General features: G+C 38.7%; 1 protein-coding gene across 6 annotated transcripts in view; it reads right to left on the reverse strand.

Annotated features, from left to right (window-relative positions):
• Positions 1-22,941, reverse strand: part of LOC117521678 (phosphatidylinositol 4-phosphate 5-kinase type-1 gamma-like) — a 40,133-nt gene extending 17,192 nt beyond the window's left edge. For all 6 annotated transcript variants that reach the window (XR_004564017.1, XR_004564018.1, XM_034183013.1 and 3 more), the window contains exons 1-14: positions 22,749-22,941; positions 18,537-18,565; positions 18,338-18,427; positions 14,676-14,806; positions 14,469-14,586; positions 12,187-12,339; positions 11,460-11,759; positions 7,629-7,834; positions 7,467-7,550; positions 6,863-6,911; positions 5,005-5,089; positions 4,694-4,873; positions 2,345-2,501; positions 2,157-2,225 (exon numbers count right to left, since the gene is read on the reverse strand). Coding sequence is in view for 4 of the 6 variants with exons in the window: in XM_034183013.1 (XP_034038904.1) it covers positions 2,157-2,225; positions 2,345-2,501; positions 4,694-4,873; positions 5,005-5,089; positions 6,863-6,911; positions 7,467-7,550; positions 7,629-7,834; positions 11,460-11,759; positions 12,187-12,339; positions 14,469-14,586; positions 14,676-14,806; positions 18,338-18,427; positions 18,537-18,565; positions 22,749-22,806 (1,709 nt within the window). In the remaining 2 variants the exon portion in view is untranslated. The remainder of the gene's footprint in view (positions 1-2,156; positions 2,226-2,344; positions 2,502-4,693; positions 4,874-5,004; positions 5,090-6,862; positions 6,912-7,466; positions 7,551-7,628; positions 7,835-11,459; positions 11,760-12,186; positions 12,340-14,468; positions 14,587-14,675; positions 14,807-18,337; positions 18,428-18,536; positions 18,566-22,748) is intronic.
• Positions 22,942-23,559: the final 618 nt, after the last annotated feature.

The following is a 23,559-nucleotide window of genomic DNA, read 5'->3' on the forward strand; positions in this document are numbered from 1 at the left end:
ATATAAATAGTTTATTATTATTATTATTATTATTATCAACAAATTCATGACTTTTCAATTTATAAGTCACACCAGAGTATAAGTCGCATGAACTCCCAGATTACAACAAACAAACAAACAAATAAATAAATATGTCACCCTTAGGAAAATATGGCAATATTGCATGGGGCCATATGTGTTCCTATTGTATACTGCACATTCCTATTAATACAATAAATTCTCTTATACTGAGATGTTGGTAACTGGTCCTGTTCGACATATGATCAAATAACGGTTTCACTGAATATATGATGTGACGTTTTTAAAAATATTGTAACTGGAACTATTCTGTCTGTGGAGAAACTGAGACATATTCTTTTAGAAATGATTACTACAGTGTTTTATTCTCTGCCACACATTAGTCATAAACCTATGCAGATGGTTCAAGATGCTGCTGTTGAGTTCTTACTGAGACAAAGAAATATGGTTATGCTATTCCACTACAAGCTTCACTTCTGGCTTCCTGTACATATGAGATCAAAATTTAGATTTTTGTTATTCACATGTAAAATATGTACATTTGTATAAAAATACCTTGTGTGGAAACGTTATGTGCCTTGCATTGTCAAAATGGAGGCATAGTTAGTATTCGTAAGGTGAAAAAGAAGTCAGCAGGAAACCAGGCTTCATCTTTTGGTCTATTTTTTTTCTTTAGTTCTATGTCTTCACCATTCATTTTTATTTCAGTAGTCAATTAAATATGTATGTCTATTTAAATTACGATTGCTTTTAAATGTCTTGTGTTTTAAAACACGTTTTGATGCTATATAGCACTTTGTATCAACTTACTGGAAAGCACTGCAAAACTAAATGGTGATGGTGGTGTTCCTAAATTCATACTTTAAAGACATCTGTTCTTTTTAACTTCCAATTAGATGTCATACAATATTGACTATTCTTTCACAGAACATTTTTCCATGGTTACAGTGAGTTAGGATTCATTATCAGCACACTCAAACTTTATGAAAATTCAGTAAGGTATATCTTATATATTATATTCCAATTCTAAGGTGGAACTATGCCAGTATACTAAGGTATATCTAAATATCTAAATAGGAAGAGTAAAATAGAAGAGTAGAAAAGAGTAGAGTAGAGTCAGGTGCCTGTTCTTGAGAACCAGGGGATGGTAGGTTGAAAAGCTTTTTTATCCCATGGGAACTCTTCCTACCCAACCAAGCGGCTCAAAAAAAATAAAAATAAAATATATATATATATATATATATATATATATATATATATATATATATATAAAATAATAAGACATAAGAAAGATAAGACATATACATATAAACAGCATATACAATAAATATGGTACTATATAAGATACAGGAGTAGGTATTAAATCCTAAATATTAATACAGGAGAAGATTGTAGTATAGGTAATTTAGTAAGTAGACTAGTAGTAAAATTAAATTATAGGTAGTAGGCTAAGCTATAAATCTGGTATTTTATATTACAAACAGAAGCTATGATGTAATGTGTACTGGTATCTATGCTGGCATACTATAGGAAAATAAAAAGCATAATCTATATGCTATCAAATGGAAACCTAAGAACTAAGGTACTATATGTTGATATCTTTAAAAAGGACACATAAACTGGTGAATCATTAAAAATCTACACCATGTAAAATAAAATTGTAAAATGATGACATTCATAAAGACTCTCATGCCACTGAAGATGATTTTAATGTTTTCACACTTCTAATTTTTGTTATTTTGTCTTGCTTTCCATACCCATTTCCCCAAACTGTTTCACCCCATCACACTCTCCATCTTCTTTCTCTTGACCATCAGACTTGTCCCATGTAAGATCACTGACACCTTGAGGGTGATGCTGATTCTCAGCCAGATGTTTAGGAGATGGGCACATCCAGTGTTGGTCTTCTCTAACACATCCCTGTTGTAATCTCGCATTTTATATTATATTTCTGGTTTTGATTCTCTATGATTAGAGCACTGCTCATCTATCCATATTCTCTTCATCCTATTAAGAACTGCACTGATGGTGGGCATCATATGCTGTGAACACTGAAAACACAAACTTGGAGCCATGTAAGCACAACTGAGTTGACACAACCAGCTATGGCAGTCTCCACAGCTACTAAACCTGGATACCTGAGCTCCACCTCCACTGTTATAGTCTGCTGCTTTTCCTCATGAACTTCAGCTACCTTCTTCTGAGACCTGGAATTACACAGGACATTAAGGAGTTTACATTAGAAACAGGAAGCGGTCTATAAGATAAATCATACTTCATCACGTGGGCAGCATAATGCATGTCACATTGACACAACCACTCCCACCTAGCAACAACTGGGGAGTGCATTTGTCTCCTGCAGCGCGGGTGCTCCGGTGTGTCAAAGGGTGTAGTCGGAAAGGAGTTGTTAGAGGAGAGTGTGGTTGTAATAGAGGCCGTGGTGGCGTCTTCAAAGGACGGAGGAGTGCATGGCGGATCTCTCCCTGATTGATGCAGACACAAAACAGATCATCAGGTGTGTGTGAACAATGATGAGAAATAACACACACACACACACACACACACACACACACACACACACACACACACACACACACACACACACACACACACAATGAGGAAAAACATCAGGGAGACTAAATCTACATTTTTAAAAAGTATGGGGGATATGTTCCCCCTGTCCCACCAGCTTCTTACACTCCTGGTATTACCTTTATTTATTGAAAATAGCAGAGTTGGGACAAAGTCAATGTCAAGTCATTCTCAAGTCATCAATCTCCAAGTCCCAATTCAAGTCTCAAGTCAGCTTTCAAACACCTGGTGGTCATTATGACTGGAGAGTCGACTTGGGACTTGCTGATTCATGACTTGAGAATGACTTGATGGTGACTTTGTCCCACCTCTGGAAAACAGTTCAGATCTTATATTTATTGTGATAGCGTTGAGCGATTACAACATGATGTAAAGTCTTCTTTACATGCTAGATCAGGGGTTTTTTAAGTGTGGGACAGTGAGCCCCCCCCCCCCGAGAACAAATGAATAGCTGCCCCCCTCCCACCCCCCACAACACACATACACACAATTTCAATATCTTCATGTGTTCCTTTTTATTCTTTTACACATCTTAAACACATTTGAAAAGTATTTGTTTTTAAGGAACTGTCTATGCATTTACACATTTTATGCCCTTTTCAAACATTTAAACGTGTTTTTAAAGAACGTTCTATTCTTTTTTTTTATCTTTTGTCATATTTTAAACATCGTTTTTTAAACATCTCTGTGTGTTTTTAAATGTCTTTGGCATAACTAACATATTTTAACATAAATAATAAGGGATGGGTATTGATAAGATTTTATCAATATCAATGCCACTATCGATTCCGCTTATTGATCTGATTCCTTATCAATACCTCCTGTGAATTTTCTGTGTACTAAAAGTAGGCTTTACAGCAGTGGTCTCCAAACTATTCCAGAAAGGGCCGAGAGGGTGCAGGTTTTCTTTGCAGCCACTGACTCCAGCAGGTGATTTCACTGATGAACTCATCCCACCTACTCCAAGTGATGTTAATCAGTGAAATCACCTGCTGAAGTCAGTGGCTGCAAAGAAAACCTGCACCCTCTCGGCCCTTTCTGGAATAGTTTGGAGACCACTGCTTTACAGGTTTTCGATATCAATAACATTTTATTGAGTCTTAAAGTAAATAAATATGAAATTGGTCACTGGATCCTTGATCTCTGGACATAAATAGAAATAAACAAAATCTGCAGGTTTTCTCAAAAGCATTTCCTTTACATTAACGGCACAAATCTAACTCTATACCTCTGAGCTGAGCTCTTGCACTCGGCTGTGCTGCAAGTCAACATCAATATAATTCATAAAGAACGCAGGACGTCTCATTTTGGATTAAAAAAATATATATATTTTAGTCTGTTGTCTGTGTTACAACATTTGGAAAGAGGTGTCATTTGATTTAAATGGTGATTCACTTTGAAGTTATTAATTGCAACCGGACTCTGTCTCAGCAGAGAGCGGTGAAGCGTTTGGAGCTGTGTGAACAGAACAGAGGACAATTCTCATTTCTTACCTGCAATAAGACTAGAGTCCCAGTTAGTGACTTTAATGAGCACAAATGTGATTCACGATTGACATTTTTAAATGGCTTTGAGAGGGGTTAACAAGCAAACTTGTTGCTTCTGAAAAGCAGTGAAGCAATAAACCAACAAAGCAGCTGATCGGAGCATTGTATCATTGGTTCAAGTTTCAAAGCGGAGCCGTTACAGAAGCGGTTGATTAACCCGCTGCAGGGTCTGTAATCAACATAAAGAAATGATCATTTTCCCAATAAAACACCATCAAAACAATGGCTGCTCTGTAGAACCAATAAGGGAATCAATCATTAAGCAAAAAGGCTACTGATGTCAGTGGATCCAATCATTTCTTAATGATTCTCGAAAATAATCGGTTCATGATACCCACCCACCCCCCCTCCACCCCCACCCCACCCCCAAAGGAAGAACTCTGGTGCTCCCCGAGGGAGAGGCGCGCCTCACAGTTTGAAAACCACGGTGCTAGATCATTTTGAAATATGGGTGTGGCATCGTTGTGCTCTCCGAGCACGTCTGCTATTGTATAAATCACACACGAGTGTGACAAAATGGGGTTTAGAAATCCCACCTCCTTCCTCTATTATGGGGTAAGTGTGAGCTCCTCGCAGGTTCTCCAGGTTGTCCATGTTTTCCTGTCTCTCGTCGCTTACCGAGGGAGGCTGACTGGCTGAGGAACCCGTTCCCGTGGCGCCACTCTTGTACATGGCAAGATTCCCACGCACCCTCTTAGAAGGAGATTGACGTAGCGCTGTCACAGCAGAGGATTGTTACTTTTCATTAGAAAGAAGAGGAAATACTGAAAAATATAAAAAAAACTTCTTTTGACACTGTGATCAAAACAGAAGAGGAATGCCTGGCTCGTGGGCACTGTCAACTCACAGCAGCTTTTTTTGAAGACAGTAATGCTGCAGAACTTGTAGAACCTTTCAGCATAGAAACCAGGTCTGTGGACCGACACAGTGTCCTGTGAGGGTCAAAGGTGGAAATGAAGGAACACAAGAGTAACCATTCACCACTCTCACCGTTTGGCCAAATAGACTTAGGCAAAAATCAGAAAATGTGATATATATATATATATATATATATATATATATATATATATATATGTATATATATATATATATATATATATATATATATGTGTGTGTGTGTGTGAGGAAAATAAGTACTTTAACATCCCACGATTTTGCAAGTTCTCCCCTTATAAATCATGGAGGCGTCTGAAATTTTCATCTTAGGGTCATGTCCACGGTGAGAGACATAATTTAAAAAAAAAAAAAAATCCGGAAATCACAATGTCTGATTTTTTAATAATTTATTTGTATGTTACTGCTGCAAATAAGTATTTGATCCCCTACCAACCAGTAAGAATTCTGGCTCACACAGACCTGTTAATTTTTCTTTAAGAAGCCCTCTTATTCTGCACTCTTTACCTGTATTAATTGCACCTGTTTGAACTTGTTACCTGTATAAAAGACACCTGTTCACACACTCAATCAATCACACTCCAACCTGTCCACCATAGCCAAGACCAAAGAGCTGTCTAAGGACACCAGGGACAAAACTGGAGACCTGCACAAGGCTGGGATGGACTACAGGACAACAGGCAAGCAGCTTTGTAGAAGACAACAACTGTTATGATTATTTATTAGAAAGTGGAAGAAACACAAGATGACTGTCAATCTCCCTCGGTCTGGGATTCCATGCAAGATCTCATTTTGTGGGGTAAGGATGATTCTGAGAAAGCTCAGAACTACACAGGAGGTCCTGGTCAATGACCTGAAGACAGCTGGGACCACAGTCACAAAGATTACATTAGTAACACATGATGCTGTCATGATTTAAAATCCTGCAGGGCAGCAAGGTCCCCCTGCTCAAGCCAGCACATGTCCAGGCCCATTTGAAGTTCACCAGTGACCATCTGGATGATGCAGAGGAGGCATGGAAGAAGGTCATGTAGTCAGATGAGACCAGAATAGAGCTTTTTGGAATCAACTCCTCTTACCATGTTTAGAGGATGAGAACAACCCCAAGAAAATCATCCCATCCATGAAGCATGGGGGTGGAACCATCATACTCTGGGGGTGCTCTTCTGCAAAGGGGACAGGACGACTGCACCGTATTGAAGGGAGGATGGATGGGGTCATGTATTGCGAGATTTTGGCAAACAACCTCCTTTCCTCAGTAAGAGAATTGAAGATGGGTCATGGCTGGGTCTTCCAGCATGACAATGACCCCAAACACACAGCCAGGGCAACTAAGGAGGGGCTCCGTAAGAAGCATTTCAAGGTCCTGGAGTGGCCTGGCCAGTCTCCAGACCAGAACTCAATAGAAAATCTTTGGAGGGAGCTGAAACTCCAAACCTGAAAGATCTGGAGAAGATCTGTATGGAGGAGTGGACCAAAATCCCTGCTGCAGTGTGTGAAAACCTGGTGAAAAACTACAGGAAATGTTTGACCTCTGTAATTGCAAACAAAGGCTACTGTACCAAATATTAACATTGATTTTCACAGGTGTTCAAATACTTATTTGCAGCAGTAACATACAAATAAATTATTTAAAAAAATCATACATTGTTATTTCCGGATTTTTTTTTTTTTTTTTTAGATTATGTCTCTCACAGTGGACATGCACCTAAGATGAAAATTTCAAACCCCTCCATGATTTCTAAGCGGGAAATCGCAGGGTGTTCAAATACTTATTTTCCTCACTATATATGTATGTGAGAGTTCCTCACCCCGTCATGTATAAGAGACTTCCAAGAATGCTCCAGCTTCTTAATCAGTCTGTCACAGAAGCAAGTTTCATGCGGTTATTTAGTGAAGTTACTAATAAATGACATTTCAAACTATTCTTACTGTAAACTGCAGATGAGAGAACAGGAAAACAAACCCCAGATTTTGTGTTGTGATTTTCAGATTTTGTCACATATTCCTTAGCCTCACCTTATCAGTGTGTAACTTATGTAAAGGGGGATGAATTTGTACTCATACTTTGCATCGTAATAGAAACAAGTGAGTGAGTGAATTCAGGTTCTCTTTTGACCCCAAAATGGTGAGATTGGCATTTAAGAGCACGTGAATGAAATGGTCTGAACATATGCTTATATATTTGCTTACGTCATTATTTGGAAATATCACTATTCTTTTTGGGGTACTGTCCATGAAATATCATTACTTGACATTTTTCAATGATGCAACTTGTTTTTGTTGCAATGCCCAATAAAGAAAAATCTAAATTGTCATCATTTGTTCTGATTGTTCAGAAATGTGTTAAATACACCTCGAAAAGTACATCATTGATGTTCTGATATGAACATGTGACATTTTTATGTTACCTACCTATAGGATTGCAGGATGTCAATTATTCCAATGAACAGCAGGAGATGCTCTCCTTTACTTCCCATAGCTGGAATACCACCCATACTGCACACAGAGAGGAGACACCATCCGTATGTTTGGCTTTGACAACAAAGACAAAGGTGCAAATGAATTCTTACTGACGTGTTATCGTTGTCCAGTGTGTCCTTGCAGGTGGAACCGCCCTGAATGGACTCCATGGCCGTGGAGTACAAGGCTCTCTGGATGGCAGGTCTCTTTTCGTCACCTCCTGCAGAGGAGCCCTGGGACTGATGCTCGCGCTCTGCCTGAGTCTTACTGTGGATGCCCAGCAGCAAGCTGTAGTCCATTATCTTAAAACTCTCCAGAACCTGGCGTTAAAAGGTAAAGCTTCAGTTAAACACACACACACACACACATGCATACCCTTGCACACTTAGGGGAAGTGTGGGTGGTCTAACTTAGTGAAGTGATCTTGTGTGTGGAGGGTTGTAGGTTTAAAGCCCTTTAACCAGACAGATAAAAATGTGGGTGGGGAAGGCATAGTGTGTGTGTGTGTGTGTGTGTGTGTTTGAGCATCTGATCTTAGATAGAAGGCTGCTATAGAAATGCTGTTCATTTATTTATGAGTAGAATTTGTGCTTGTTCTGTTAGACCTCAGTGCTGCTTTTGATACTGTTGACCATAAAATTTTATTACAGAGATTAGAGCATGCCATAGGTATTAAAGGCACTGCGCTGCGGTGGTTTGAATCATATTTATCTAATAGATTACAATTTGTTCATGTAAATGGGGAATCTTCTTCACAGACTAAGGTTAATTATGGAGTTCCACAAGGTTCTGTGCTAGGACCAATTTTATTCACTTTATACATGCTTCCCTTAGGCAGTATTATTAGACAGCATTGCTTAAATTTTCATTGTTACGCAGATGATACCCAGCTTTATCTATCCATGAAGCCAGAGGACACATACCAATTAGCTAAATTGCAGGATTGTCTTACAGACATAAAGACATGGATGACCTCTAATTTCCTGCTTTTAAACTCAGATAAAACTGAAGTTATTGTACTTGGCCCCACAAATCTTAGAAACATGGTGTCTAACCAGATCCTTACTCTGGATGGCATTACCCTGACCTCTAGTAATACTGTGAGAAATCTTGGAGTCATTTTTGATCAGGATATTTCATTCCATGCGCATATTAAACAAATATGTAGGACTGCTTTTTTGCTTTTGCGCAATATCTCTAAAATTAGAAAGGTCTTGTCTCAGAGTGATGCTGAAAAACTAATTCATGCATTTATTTCCTCTAGGCTGGACTATTGTAATTCATTATTATCAGGTTGTCCTAAAAGTTCCCTGAAAAGCCTTCAGTTAATTCAAAATGCTGCAGCTAGAGTACTGAAAGGGACTAGAAGGAGAGAGCATATCTCACCCATATTGGCCTCTCTTCATTGGCTTCCTGTTAATTCTAGAATAGAATTTAAAATTCTTCTTCTTACTTATAAGGTTTTGAATAATCAGGTCCCATCTTATCTTAGGGACCTCATAGTACCATATCACCCCAATAGAGCGCTTCGCTCTCAGACTGCAGGCTTACTTGTAGTTCCTAGGGTTTGTAAGAGTAGAATGGGAGGCAGAGCCTTCAGCTTTCAGGCTCCTCTCCTCTGGAACCAGCTCCCAATTCGGATCAGGGAGACAGACACCCTCTCTACTTTTAAGATTAGGCTTAAAACTTTCCTTTTTGCTAAAGCTTATAGTTAGGGCTGGATCAGGTGACCCTGAACCATCCCTTAGTTATGCTGCTATAGACTTAGACTGCTGAGGGGTTCCCATGATGCACTGAGTGTTTCTTTCTCTTTTTGCTCTGTATGCACCACTCTGCATTTAATCATTAGTGATTGATCTCTGCTCCCCTCCACAGCATGTCTTTTTCCTGGTTCTCTCCCTCAGCCCCAACCAGTCCCAGCAGAAGACTGCCCCTCCCTGAGCCTGGTTCTGCTGGAGGTTTCTTCCTGTTAAAAGGGAGTTTTTCCTTCCCACTGTCGCCAACTGCTTGCTCACAGGGGGTCGTTTTGACCGTTGGGGTTTTTCCATAATTATTGTATGGCTTTGCCTTACAATATAAAGCGCCTTGGGGCAACTGTTTGTTGTGATTTGGCGCTATATAAATAAAATTGATTTGATTTGAGAATTCATTTTCCTTTCAAATAATGTGCTTTAAGTCACTTAGAATGTGTAGTTTACTTCCATTTAAAACTCATTCATTTTCTATACCCGTTGACTTCAATCAAGAGTCACAAGCAGCTGGAGCCTATCCCAGCAGACATATGGCAAGAGGCAGGGCACACCCTGGACAGGACACCAGTCTAACGCAGGGCCACATATAGACAAACACATTCACACTCACAATTACAGCACAACATGTCAGCTTTTCAATGGGATAACAATTTACATGGACCAAGATGAATGCCTTTTTAAACAGCAAGGAAGAATCCAAGAAATTCCAGAAAATGATAAAAAATACATGTAAAAGGTTCTAAAGGCATAACTGACATAACCTGGTGTTAATTGAGTTCCATTTAGCTGTATTTAAGGGTCTACATGTAAAATCAGTGCCTTCTTGTACATCAAAGTAAATAAAAACATTTGAGTAATGAAACCAAGGCAACAGGAGACAATGTCTGATCTCCATAATTAAGATTCCTCCTTAGGATCCATTTCAAAAAGATTCATGGTTTCACCAGAAAATCTGCCATTTACCGTATTACATACAAATTTACATCAAGGAAGGAGGCCTAAATTAACACTCTGGAATTAAGATTATGTTCTAAAAGTCCACCAGAAGATCAGGATTACAACTAAAACTGGTTTCCCTTTGCCGGTATTTGAAACCCAACTGTGTATGTTTTTGAGACCAAAAAAAGAAATATCAGATATCTAATCTGGGCCTCAAAACATAATTACATGTCATTTGTGTAAATGGGGGCAATATGCCTGTGTTACTTTAATTTTACAGATGCTTTAATTTTTATTTCCAAAGTGCATCTTGAAATAAATCATTTCTGCTTGTATGTGGATATGGCTGCTCAGTTATTTTGATGCCAAGATACAAATGAAAGCTAAAATTTACTTACAGTGCAGATTGTTTTGTGTTAAAAAGGATTATAAATGGATTTATATGATGCCTGAATAGATCATTTGAGAGGTGAATTGTATTTTACGTGGAATTTATCATTTGTACTACTGCATGGCTGATGTCTCTAGCATGCATTTTTAGAACAATCTGTGAATTTTTCCCGAATGTGTTTGGCTCTATTGCACATCTCCATGACACAGCAAAGCGCTTGATGTGTAAATGCAGAAAGATTGCGCAGCTCCATTGGCTTCTCATAAAAATGCTTCCATGATATGAGGAAGCTAAATCCAGCAGCCGCAGTGTTTGCAGGTACATCTTTAACAGCTGTTGAAGCCTTGTCAGATGAAGAATTGAACAGTTTCTTGCAGTGATTTTTCAGTGGATTGAAGAAAGCAGGCGTGTGCTCCACACACACCGTTGAAGTCAGCGGGTCTTGCAGGGCAGATTTGAGATATCCTCCTGCTGCCTTCAACCTTCAGAAACACCTCTCTAATTTTAAGTAAAACATCAAATGATGTGGACGCATTGAGGTGTCATATAAAACAAATAATGAATGCTTTCCATTTGTGCAATAGAAATTATAATTTCTTTTGTTGAAAGAAGGAAAATTCCTTTCCACTCGGTTGTACTTTGTGGAAACAAATGTTCCATCTTTCTGCTCATGCAAATATTCTTACCATTTCACTTATGAGCATTGATTATTTATATAATATAGATCAACAGACAATGAGAAATAAAACATAAATAACAAAATATCAAATTATGATGACAGACAGACAGATTGAGAGTATTCTGACATCAAGTTTTCTGCACATTGGCAGATTTGTGCACTCTGTGTTTTGCCGTCTTGCTCACCAGACAATCTCTCTGCAGAGTTTTGACCAGAGCGCTGTAGGTATCCTGGTCCATAGCGAGGCCTTCGGGAACGTCACTGAGAAAGTCCAGGTCTTTGAAGGTGGGTTTGGACTTCTCCCTCTCCTTCTTGGAAGCCCGCCTCTTATAGGTGGAACCCTTAAGATCGAACTTGAGGTGCATGCATACTGAGCGCGGTAAAATGTTGTTCATCACAACAACTCTGATGTTCTTTCCCACACATTGGACACAGTAGAGGCCAAAGAACTTTGGCAGTAAAGTTCTGGGGTTCTGGTTCAAGTTCTACAGAGACACAAGAGGCGGCAAAGGAGGAGAAGGAGGAAGAGAAATGAAGACCGTATAAACACTGTTTGGTAACAATCCAGCTCAGCAGCATGACTCATCCACAGGCCTCATGTTCCTGCTGTGTGCTTAACCTGCTGGTGACTTTTTACAACCTTTGTGCTCTTGTCACTCACAAAACCGTGGGTTGGCATTGCTGTGGCGAGGATCAACACCAGGGGGCAGAATAAAGAGGATCAGAATGACTCCAGGTTTACTACTTACCACACACTCATGTACACGAACACACCATCACTGCTACAAAACACACAGCACAGCTTTTCTGTGCACATTAGCCACACGCACCCAATACAAGTTTAAAAAAAAAACAAGTTTTGTGCACACTGGACTAATAACATACAGATGAATTCAAATGAGTCTGACTTACCATATAGTAGCCAGGAAGCAGTTTTTGCAGAAACTCCGCTTCCTTGTGCTGGACGGTTTTGATGATGAACTCGTCATCACAGGTTACGTAGAATATGGAGCCGCTTGCACCCGGATTTGTCAACTCAATCAGTGGTTCGTTACAGAGAGAATACTGCAAACACACACACAAAATAAGATTTAAATGTGCAATGAAACAGTAGTTCAAACATCTTTGGCCTTTGTCAAGTGGTGTATTTTACAGAAAAACAAAGTTTTGAACAGAAACATTTTAATATCTCTTTTGATTTGATTGGACAGTCTAATGGTTGGCTGGATTTTAATGCTAATCAGATTCACAGTGAAACAGGTTGTTTTGTGATCTTATTCTTTCAGTCATTACCCAAAGCTTATGACCATAGGTGAGGACAGGAGCATAAATCAGCTAGTAAATTGAGAGCCTCACCTTCCGGCTCAGTTCCTTCTTCACCACGACGGTCCCGTAGCGTGTCTGTAAAACATCAGATGCCGCCCCAATCTATCTATCGATCCCACCCTCTAACTTACCCCCACTCGTGAACAAGACCCCAAGATACTTAAACTCCCCCACTCAGGGAAATGACTCTCCACTGATCCAGAGGAGAAAATCCACCCTTTTCTGACAGAGGACCATGGTCACTGAATTGGAGGTGCTGGCTCTCATCCCAGTTGCTTCATACTCTGCCTCAAACCTACTTTGTATGCTTCGGAGGTGTCCGCCTGGTGAAGCCAACAGAACGACATCATCTGCAAAAAGCAGAGATGTAATGCTGATGTTGGCAAACTGGACACCCTCCAATCTCTGACTGCACTTTGAAATCCTGTCCATGAACATCACAAACAGGACTGGTGAGAAGAGGCAGTACTGGTGCAGTCCAACACCCATCGGAAACAGATCTGATGTAATGTAGACAATGCAGACACAGCTCCCACTTGGACATATAGAGATCAGATCACACGCTGCAGCGAATCCAGTACCCCATACATCCACAGAACCCACACAGGACACCTCGAGGGAGCCAGTCATATGCTTTTTCCAAGTCCACAAAACACATGTAGACTAGTTGGTCATACTCCCAAGACCCTTCTGATATCCTTGGAATGTTGGGGAATCATTAAATTCACTGCACTCACTGCTCTTTAATTATGATGTCAGTCATATTAAGGTGAAGAATATCATCAATAAAACATCAAGAGGAGGAGGATGATCCTCTTGAGTTACTGTAATCACAATGACACTGTTTGACATAAGTATTTTAATTTTAGAAATGAACCACCAGAGGTCAAATACAACAGTAAAAACTTTAAATATGAAAAACTAACAACATTCACACTGCTGCCTGATGTCACTTAAGTTTAAAAAGAAACATATCAGACTATTAAATCTCCATCTTGCACAGATAAACCATCACTTGAATGGTATATCCTTGCGTACCACATGTCACTGCATGCACCGGCACCCTCATGAAATATCAATCAGAATATATTTATGCATAAATATGTAATATAAATACAGCAACATTATTTTTATTTTCAGAGAAGCAGAGAGTGACGGGTGCACGTAGCATGCTTTTTTGCACTGCAATTAAAAATTGTTCTACAAATTGTCTTACATGACAGAAAATCATTTTTAAAAAGCCCGAAGAGGCTTTTCAAATATTTTTATGTACAAACCACAGTCTAAAATCCAAAGATATTCTGTTTATGTCACTGTATTCATCAGATTTAATTGAATTTAAAAGTCCTATTCTTTAACCCTTAATGGTCAACTCAAGCATTTGGTGGAGCATATTGAGATCTACTACATTCTACTGAAATATGTGAGAATATTAAAGGGTTAAAAGCTGATATCTGGTTGAAAACACATTTATCTCTATTTCAGCCAAGTTGTTAACAGTTGAAGACAGTTTAAATGAAAGATAAGATAATAAATGTGTTAAACCAGTTGAATATTTGAAATATGCTTAAACCAGTCCACTTGTTGTAGACAAATTTTAAATTAAAACCATCCCTAATAGAATAGAAAAAGGAACAATAATTAAGTTTAAAATGCTGGAACATTCTAAATTTTGCATTTCATGATGATAAATTACTTAAGTGAAGAATGGCCTATAAAATGATCACTTCCCAGTCAATCAACTAATCAATGCTTTTGGCTGTTTGGCAGTGAAATGCTGTAAACTTGAAAACAAACATTTTTGTAGCAATTTGTTTTTCATTAAATCCAAACACTCTAAACATCATAAGACAGAAAGCATATCTTACCAGATAGTCATCAGGTCGAATTCCAAACAGCTCTCTGAAGTAGCGGAAGGCCACAGGTGCATAGGTTTTAAACCTAAAATCTGGAAAGTGGTGTGCTGGAGTGAGGTTACTGCCCTCCCTGTCAACACCACAGAAGGGTTAGAAATGAGAAATTACAGTGGATGGATTCTACAACACAATGTAAATATGCACGTAAACAAAGCACACCTGGGGAAGAAGATGCTTTCCACCACATAAAAGTCCTGCATTAGAACATCTCTCTCGGGCTTGGAGCTGAGATGTCCGACAGTGTAGCCGATACCCAGCTGGATGGCCCCTTTCAAGGCGGAGGAGGTGGTCTGGAGGGCAAACAGAAAGAAAATATAAAATTAAACACACACACACACACACACACACACACACACACACACACACACACACACACACACACACACACACACACAATGGTTGCACTAATTAATTTTGTCCACTGGATGTCACCATTATGATGTTTTCAGCATTTCAAAAAAATGAACCTCTTTTCTGAAACAACTACAGTAGTTTATTTAGTATTTTGAGAATGTTGAAAAAGTGAGTCATTTTCTGAATAATTGACACCCGAACCAGAGTACTGTAATTGGCCCTGTGTGTCTGTCTGTGAACAAGATCACTACAACAAACCTTTGCACAAATACACACTATGTAAATAAAAATGCAAATGGTATCTTTATAACTGTGTATTAATGTATAGGTTTTCTCTATTCCTAATATTTTGTCTATCCGGTTGTTAAGCTCTGATGTAACGCATCACGTGATAAATCTGTTTCCAGGTCCAAAGACCTGCAAGTTTACAATTAAAGTTACATCTGTATGATCCTTTTAAGGATTTACAGTTTAGGTTTAGTTTGTGTTTACAGTGTGCGCAAACCTACGTCCCTCCGTTCTCCGCCTCCACCTCCGTTAACTGCATTCATCTGTTTATAAGGTAAGAACACTCAATAAAACTTTTTTCTTTTAATTTATATATTTTATTATGCACAGGTAAAATATACATGTCTGTTTATTATTAAAAAAATATTTATTACAATAAACAGGACGTTAAAGAGCAAACTTCACTTTCCCCCCCGAACGACATTAACAGGAAGTGATCGCAGCTCGCAGCAACTCCCATTGAAAATAACGGAGAAACGACCTGAGCTTCTGGCATTTTTACATAAAACAAATGCAATAACAACGTCTAAAATCCCAGTTAATATATCCAGAAGAGTTTTAGGCACAATATACAGAGAGTTTTATGTTGCGATGTTAATGCTGTTGTCCATGTGCAACAGTTTAAGTGCAGCCTGATCAGAGCGTCTCAGTGCAGTTCTCAATGACAGCACGCCTTTTTTATTTGGAGCCGGAAGTTGAAAATCACATGATGCGTTACATCACACTTACCAACCAGATAGTTATTTGTGATCCATGTTTAAGTGTGTCTATTTATCTTTTAATTATGCCTATTTATGTTGTTTTTTATGTGTACTAAGGTCTGTTTGTTTCTGGATTTTTGCTGGTGTCGACCTACATCTATTGTGTAAAGTGAGCAAAGAGAGTCTGGACTCAAATTCCTTCTATGCACATTCATACTTGGCCAATTAAATCTGTTTCTGATTCTAATTCTAAAATGAGGCCTAATGGATTTTCACCAAATTTGGTGAGACTATTACTTGGGCAGATATCTCAAGATGATTAACTTTTGGAGAGGACTGGACAAAGTCAAGGTTCGCAAATATTTGGTGCGAAAAACACATTTTCTGCGATACCTCTACAACCAGTAAGATGAGACAGATGATCCAAAGTTTATGGCCATCAGCACAATATTTGTGAGTGATTGAAAACACTGTGCACACTCGAAAGCATGCATGCACATTGCACAACAAACGTGAACTATTTGGCACAAAATTCAAAAGTCTGGGCACAGTTTCTACTCATGGATCATGGGAGGAGACACATCTCCTCCCACCAACCCCAAGTGAAAGTTTTTTTAAGTTTGCTAACATAATGTTTGCTACAATTTCTTAGTCATTATCTTCCACAGAAAAAAGTGAACATCTCACTGTGTTCAACAATATGAAATCATTTTTATGCTGCATCATCTGTCCATAGAACTGTGATAAATTCATCCTATTTCTATGATGGAAAGAGATGCTTATAATGTTTTTTTTTAAAACATCAGTGACAATATTATGCTGTCATTCCATGAATGAGCAGATTGCTCAGCTGTGATGAATACGATTTCTGGATCCACCCCACATACCTTCCCATTCAACTGTTTTGAAACAGCAAGTCTTGAAATGCACAACTACTTCATGAAAAAAATGCTTCATTTAATTTCTTTTAGCCATTTCAAAAGAGTGCATAATTATCTGAAGCGAAATGTTTTCTGAAGGAATTATTTCCTTAATGTCCTAAATGTTTTAAAACACTGAATGATTGCGTTTTGTTGAAGTTTTTTTTTTTCTTCATTTACTGAATCCCCACTGTCCACTGGATGCCACAGTGTTTTGAAACCGTGAGTCATTTTAAAAAGAAATTGTTTTTATTGTACTTTGAATTTCCAAAAAACAATTGTTTCTAAAGTACTTATTCTGATATGTTGTTAGTACATATAGCAAATGGTTTTCTGAAGCACTTGGTTCACTTAGTATTTAAAATTTTCTGAAGTAATACTTTTCTGAATGAACTGGACACTGCAGTCTCGTTTGAGGGTGGGCGCTAAACGGGTAAAATATGACGCATATGATGTAATTTCTCTACTTCCGGGGACAACAACATGGCATTTTCTCAGAGTTTTTGGGCAAATTACATGGAAACAAAGAGAAAATACAAAGAAAAAGTGATGATGCAGTGGGAAAGTGGACATGTGTTGTGGATTGTTTATGACCCGGAGCTCAAACGTGTCGAGGTGGTTTTGCAGGTAAGAGAACGTAGCTACTCTGGTTAGCTGTGTAGACTAACACTTACAGACATGACGTCTCCCATTCGCCTCATCTTCCCTTCTCCACTGGGAACCAAAAATAAAAAACACTTTCCGCAACTGTGATTGCTGCCAAAAACAAAACAGCATACCATTTATCTGTGTGAAGTTATGCTGTGTATATATTGCACAACGGAAGCGTTTGTCCACATAAGTGGTCAAATCCCGCGATATCAGACAGGGTTCAAACGAGGCTGCGCTGCCCTAATATTTGAATAATTGCTGTAAGTCTTGCAATCACTCAGTTATTATAAAAAATAATTTACTGTTATGAACACGTTAAAAGAGTGGATCATTTTTCTGATGCAGATGTATCTGTTTCATGACCCAACAACGTAATGTAATGAAGTTACATGAAATCTTAAAAATGTTTTTGCAGTTTTTTCACCAAACTTAGTACAATTAATCCTCTGATGAGTGTCTCCATATGATTAACTATTGGAGCAGACTGGTCAAAGGTTAAGATTGTCAAAAATATAGGCCTAAAAACATTTTCCATGATATCACCACAAACATTAGAGCTAGAAAAACTATGTAAAACTTATATCAATCTGTAAATCACTTAAAATCAAACATAATTACGTTACGATAATGTGTCCAAAACTGTTATATGATGCAGTTTTATGTATTCACGTATCAACACTCAGATGCCTCTAATTTTTTATGTATTTCAAAACGGAATTAAGCAATAATTTTATGTGATTCAAAGTATCAAAAAGTCCTGTTTGTACTGTCACTGTGTGCAGAATACTCAGGCGGGGTTTTAGCCTGAGGTCCACCCCTGAACTACACCAGTGGATTTAAGTAAACAGAATCTCAGTGTAAAGAAAGGAATAAGAGGAGAGAGAGGATGAGGGATGAAAAATCCCACCTTCTTGTAAGTTGTCTCTCCAGAGGCATCCACCCTTCTGTGGCCAATTTTTTTCTCGTGGGCTAGACCTGCACCGAATGCAGACGGCATCTGTCATAGACAGAGCGCAAATGTGACATGTGGTCCCACCAAAGGTTATGGAGAAATATATTAAACCAAATACTCCAAAAAGTGACAGAAACAATTAAAAAACTCTCACCTCTGTGACCTGAACCTTCTTGGCTGGATCTGAGGAAAGAAAAAGAGAGGCTTGGGCATCAGTAACTTGTTGAATGCAATTTAGCTTATTAATGACTTAGCAGGGATCACTAACATCATCACTCATGCTTTAACCTTCCAAGTAACAGTCTGAAAGATTTTCAAGCTTGGGGTAATTTAAAAAAGTGGTTGTCAAACTGTGGAGTGGGGCCCCAGTAAAGCACAGAGGTGCAGACCCGTTACGGGGGGGGGGGGGGGGTCAGAACAGTTGAGAGAGGTGAGATTGCAGCGGAGATAAAGTCCAACAAGTAAAAAAATCTGAGCAGAATAAACAAATAATTTCATTCTGTGACTTTATCAGAACTCAACAAAATGTATTTACATTGCTTCCAGAACGTATTCACAGCGCTTCACGTTTTTTCACATTTTGTTATGTTACAGCCAGTAAATTCATTTTTCTCTTTCTACTCACAACACCCCATAATGACAACATAAAAAAAGTTGTTTTTTTTTTTTTATTTTGCCAATTTATTAAAAATGAAAAACTGGAGGCCACTGTGCTCACTGGGACCTTCAAAGCAGCAGAAATGTTTCTGTACTCTTCCCCAGATTTGTGCCTCAAGACAATCCTGTCTCAGAGGTCAACAGAGCATTCCTTTGACTTCATGCTTGGCTGTGCTCTGACATGTACTGTCAACTGTGGGACCTTATATGTAGACAGGTGTGTGCCTTTCCAAATCATGTCCAATCAACTGAATTTATCCCAGGTGGACTCCAGTTAAACTGTAGAAACATCTCAAGGATGATCACCTGAGTTCAATTTTGAGCGTCATGACAAAGGCTATGAATACTTAAGTACATGTGATTTCTTAGGGTTTTTTTAATTATTTGTAATAAATTTTCCAAAAAAAAAAACATTTTTCACATTGTCATTATGGGGTACTGTGTGTAGAATTTTGAAGAAAAAATTATTTCACTCATTTTGGAATAAGGCTGTAACATAAAAAATGTGGATAAAGTGAAGCGCAGTGAATACTTTCCAGATGCACTGTAGATAACAACATGCAATGTTTATTGTGTTTATATTATAGACTTTTCCCACCAGCTGATTAGTTATAGCTTTTTGGCAGGATACTTCAAAACAAACTACTGAAAGCCCGTCAAAACTAACAATGTTATTTAGGAAAATACATTAAAATGAAGTCTTGCTTTCTCTATTACTAACATTTGAAAATATTTGTTGCAATTTTGGGAACATATTAGGTATTTTTTAAATTCTAAAGAGTGGCATAAGAAAATGTCTGACAACCACTGATTAGTGCAGATTTAACCATTACAACTAAATATTATGTCTGTATAATTCTGAGTAAAATAGGAGATGTTGGGTTCAACCAATTTCCATAAATCAGACTGAAAAACAATTTTCAAGAACAAGATGGCCTGTCTGACTTTTTTTTATAATTTCTCTGAAACGATAGTTTAGACATCACACTAAAAGTAAATAATTGCAATATTTAGTCAGGACTCTTTTCAATTTGTATTCATTTACTTTACCTGCGTCATTTGAAATAAATATACAACAAAGATTACAGTGTAATATATTCAAAATTCAGATCCCGTTTTCTTCTCCATACCAGCACCTTTTTACACAGATATAAAATCGAAAAAGAAATTAAGAATAAGATATGAAAATAAGAAAAAAGAAAATAAATTGTCTGTTCACTCACCAGCAGAAGAGTTTAAAATATAAAAATAAATAAAAGTTTTCTGATCCAAAGAGAGGAATGTACCTCAGATTCCTCAGGAAACCTGGTGTGAGTGTCAGAGATCAAAATGTGAGGTTGGTGTTTTTTGTTCCCACAGCAGATGTGTTTGAAACTCTATTGGATTGACTTCTTTCTTTAATCTCTGAGCTCCCATTGGCTGATGTCCCCAGATGACATCAACAACCAATTACATGTACAGTTTAAAGAGGTGCTTTCTCACTAATAACAAGGCCTGTTTACATGGGAGGGGAGCAGTGCAGGTGAGTAAGGGGGTAACCCATTAACCAAAAGGTCAGTGACTCAAACCCTTATCACTCTTGACTGTTATATATATATGTGTGTGTGTGTGTGTTTGAGCAAGACTGAACTTCAAAGTACCCTAGGATCAAGGTAAACTCAAGATCTGTGAGCAAACTCCAGTGGTACCTCATCCTGCCATACTATTTGCTTGCACATACATATTCTATATTCTAATCGCCTATGTGTCTGTCCACAGCGTCAAGCAATAATTGGGGAGAGTGTTGCCCTTTGGCGTGCTTTTGTATCTCAATCCAAGCCAAACCTCATAAAAATGGCAATTTGATTGGACTGTTATTTTCTGAGATATCAGTGATTTTGGTCCCAAATGGGCAACAGTCCAAACAATATGTAAATATTAAAGGAGATGAATTCCTCCTCAAACTCCTCAAATGCACAGCTCACACAGTTTAAGATGTCCAAAATCGAAACAGTATACATAGAACATGGCTATTTCATTTGAATTCTTTGCAGTATAATGCTGTAGACTTTGTGTCCTATTGACTGACGTGTAGAAACTTCTGCCTTAACTTCTGCAAACTGAGAAAATACTTAACACACTGCCAAAAACTTTACCTCGTAAAACATGACTGCACAAAAAAAACAAAAAAAAAACCCTGACTGGACAGGATGCACAGTAGAGGTGGGCGATACTGGGAATTTTGGTATTGATCCGATACCAAGTAAATACAGGCCCAATATCACCAATATCAATACCGATACTTTTTTCCTATTTAAGTTTCATAGATCCAAAGGATCCAAAAGACCTAGGATAGAATTTGCCAAACAAAATACTTTATCACAATCAACATTTTTGTTAAAAAAAATATCACTCACCACAACTTAAAACAAAATCTCCTGAGGTAGAGGGCTGACAAACCACAATACAAGGGTGCGCTGCTCCGTGTTCTGTGACACAGAGCAGCGCTGCTCTTACAGACAGAGAGTAGACTTTGATGAATCTGCGTGCGCAGCAGTCAATGCGTGCGGAAGAGAAAAATAGCTTGAGAATCGATCTTTTTACACGAGGATTGTTCAATATCAATACCAGCGCTGGTATCGATATTATCGATATTAGGATCGATCCGCCCACCTCTAATGCACAGGACCACCTGCTGCTGCAAGCTGCAGATTAACACAGTCAAGCAGAAGAATGACAATGTGCACACACACACACACACAGAATGAGTCCCTGTGGGATTAGGGTCAGGACAGAATAACGTGCCACCAAGCTGCAAAGCAGTATGCAGCACAATCCCACTGCAGAAGGCCACAGAACAACTGTTTTTGAACGTGTGTGTTCTGAGGTCAAAGCCCGTTTATCAATAATGATAGAATTGTGATGGTGTTGATTTTGCAGTGTCACGGTAAAGAGGATTCAACTGCTCTCTTATCAGCTCATGCTGTGACACCAGGATGGGTCGATAATGAGGGACGAGGTGGGGAGATGGGAACTATTACAAATCATCTTTGAACAACTATCAAAAATAATCAATAACACACTGGCAGGGTTTGGCAGCTACAGCTATAAATTATAGGCTTCTAATGATTTGTTTCAAGTGTTTGAACCAGTGAAATATTTCACTGTCAGTGTTGTTGAAGGTGAGGATTTCTGCAGCAGCATGTATTCATGCATGGTGCATGTGTGCGTTGAGGTCATCCACAGCCATGGAACTGACACCCACAGGGGATTTGTGCCTGGAGTTTATAATTCCACGACAGATTTAGCAGGAAGACGGTGAGGACCGAACACATCTCATCCTGCAGGACGTCTCGCTGCCATCATGCACACATAATGACAGAACTGTAACAGTTATGCAACCAAGCAGTTGTTAACTCAGTTTGATTTTGTTGCAATGCTCCAGCAGCTGATCATCACGTTCTGAAGACATTATTTAAACGTCTAAATATGTCAGGCTGCAGGGCTGAGCTGAACCTCGACATTCATTTCTAACACGACAAATCCAAAGACTTGGTTCCTGCAAAATTTGGTCTTTTTTAGTGAATAAATGTGATCTAAAAATGCATTTTTTTAAAGCCCACACACAAAATCCAGGCTGCTGACCAACTTCCTCTCTGCACCTCCTCCACAAAATGAACATGCCCTTTTCTTTAAATAGTGTTTGACAGTCGGTGTGGGACCTGCTCACCGGTGTCCTCGGGCTCGGGCTGCAGACGCAGGCCGGTGTCGATGCTGTTCTCCTCCATCTGTCCCGCGGCGCCACGCAGCCGACGTCCGTCAGCGCGCACATGCGGCTGCGCGCGTTTGGATGCGATCTGGATTTTCTGTCATTTCATCAGTTTAAATGGTGTGTGGCAGAGAAATATCAGACGACCACGGGCACGACTATCGATGCATATTGTGTAACGCAGCGCGCTCACATCAGAGCCAGCGCTCTGTGCGTCATCTTCTCCTGCGCACGAACATGCGCATCTACCTTCACAACGGAGCAAAATGTCAGGCTTCAAAAAGGTTCTCAAACTGAAATTGGGGGGTGATTGTCTATTATCATCAATACTTTTTGAGAAGTCGGTGGATGGATACATGAACTTTTCCAATATTGGATTTACAGCAATAACACAAAAAGTATGAGTTCAATGCATGAAGGAGACAAGTGAGGGAAGCCACCAAGACACTCATGACGCCTCTGAAGGAATAATGCAATTTGCAAAATGCAAAAAAGAAAAAACTAGCCATTTTTAAGTAACAAAGCTTCACAGTGAAGTCAACGGCACAACTGCAAAAACTGTCATTTCAAATACTTATGGACCTGACTATAAGAAGAAAAAAAAAAAGAGCAGCTATTTACAACCTACTATACATATAAAATCACTTTTACATTCAGATTACTGGAAATAAATCACTGACTATTCATATAGATGAATTAAATGGTATATAAATGGCAAGTATGAAACTGTTGTAGAGGTGATTGTCCTCATAAACTGAAAGAATGCAAGGAA

Source organism: Thalassophryne amazonica, chromosome 12 (assembly GCF_902500255.1).
Source record: "Thalassophryne amazonica chromosome 12, fThaAma1.1, whole genome shotgun sequence".
Classification (NCBI taxonomy): Eukaryota; Metazoa; Chordata; class Actinopteri; order Batrachoidiformes; family Batrachoididae; genus Thalassophryne; species Thalassophryne amazonica.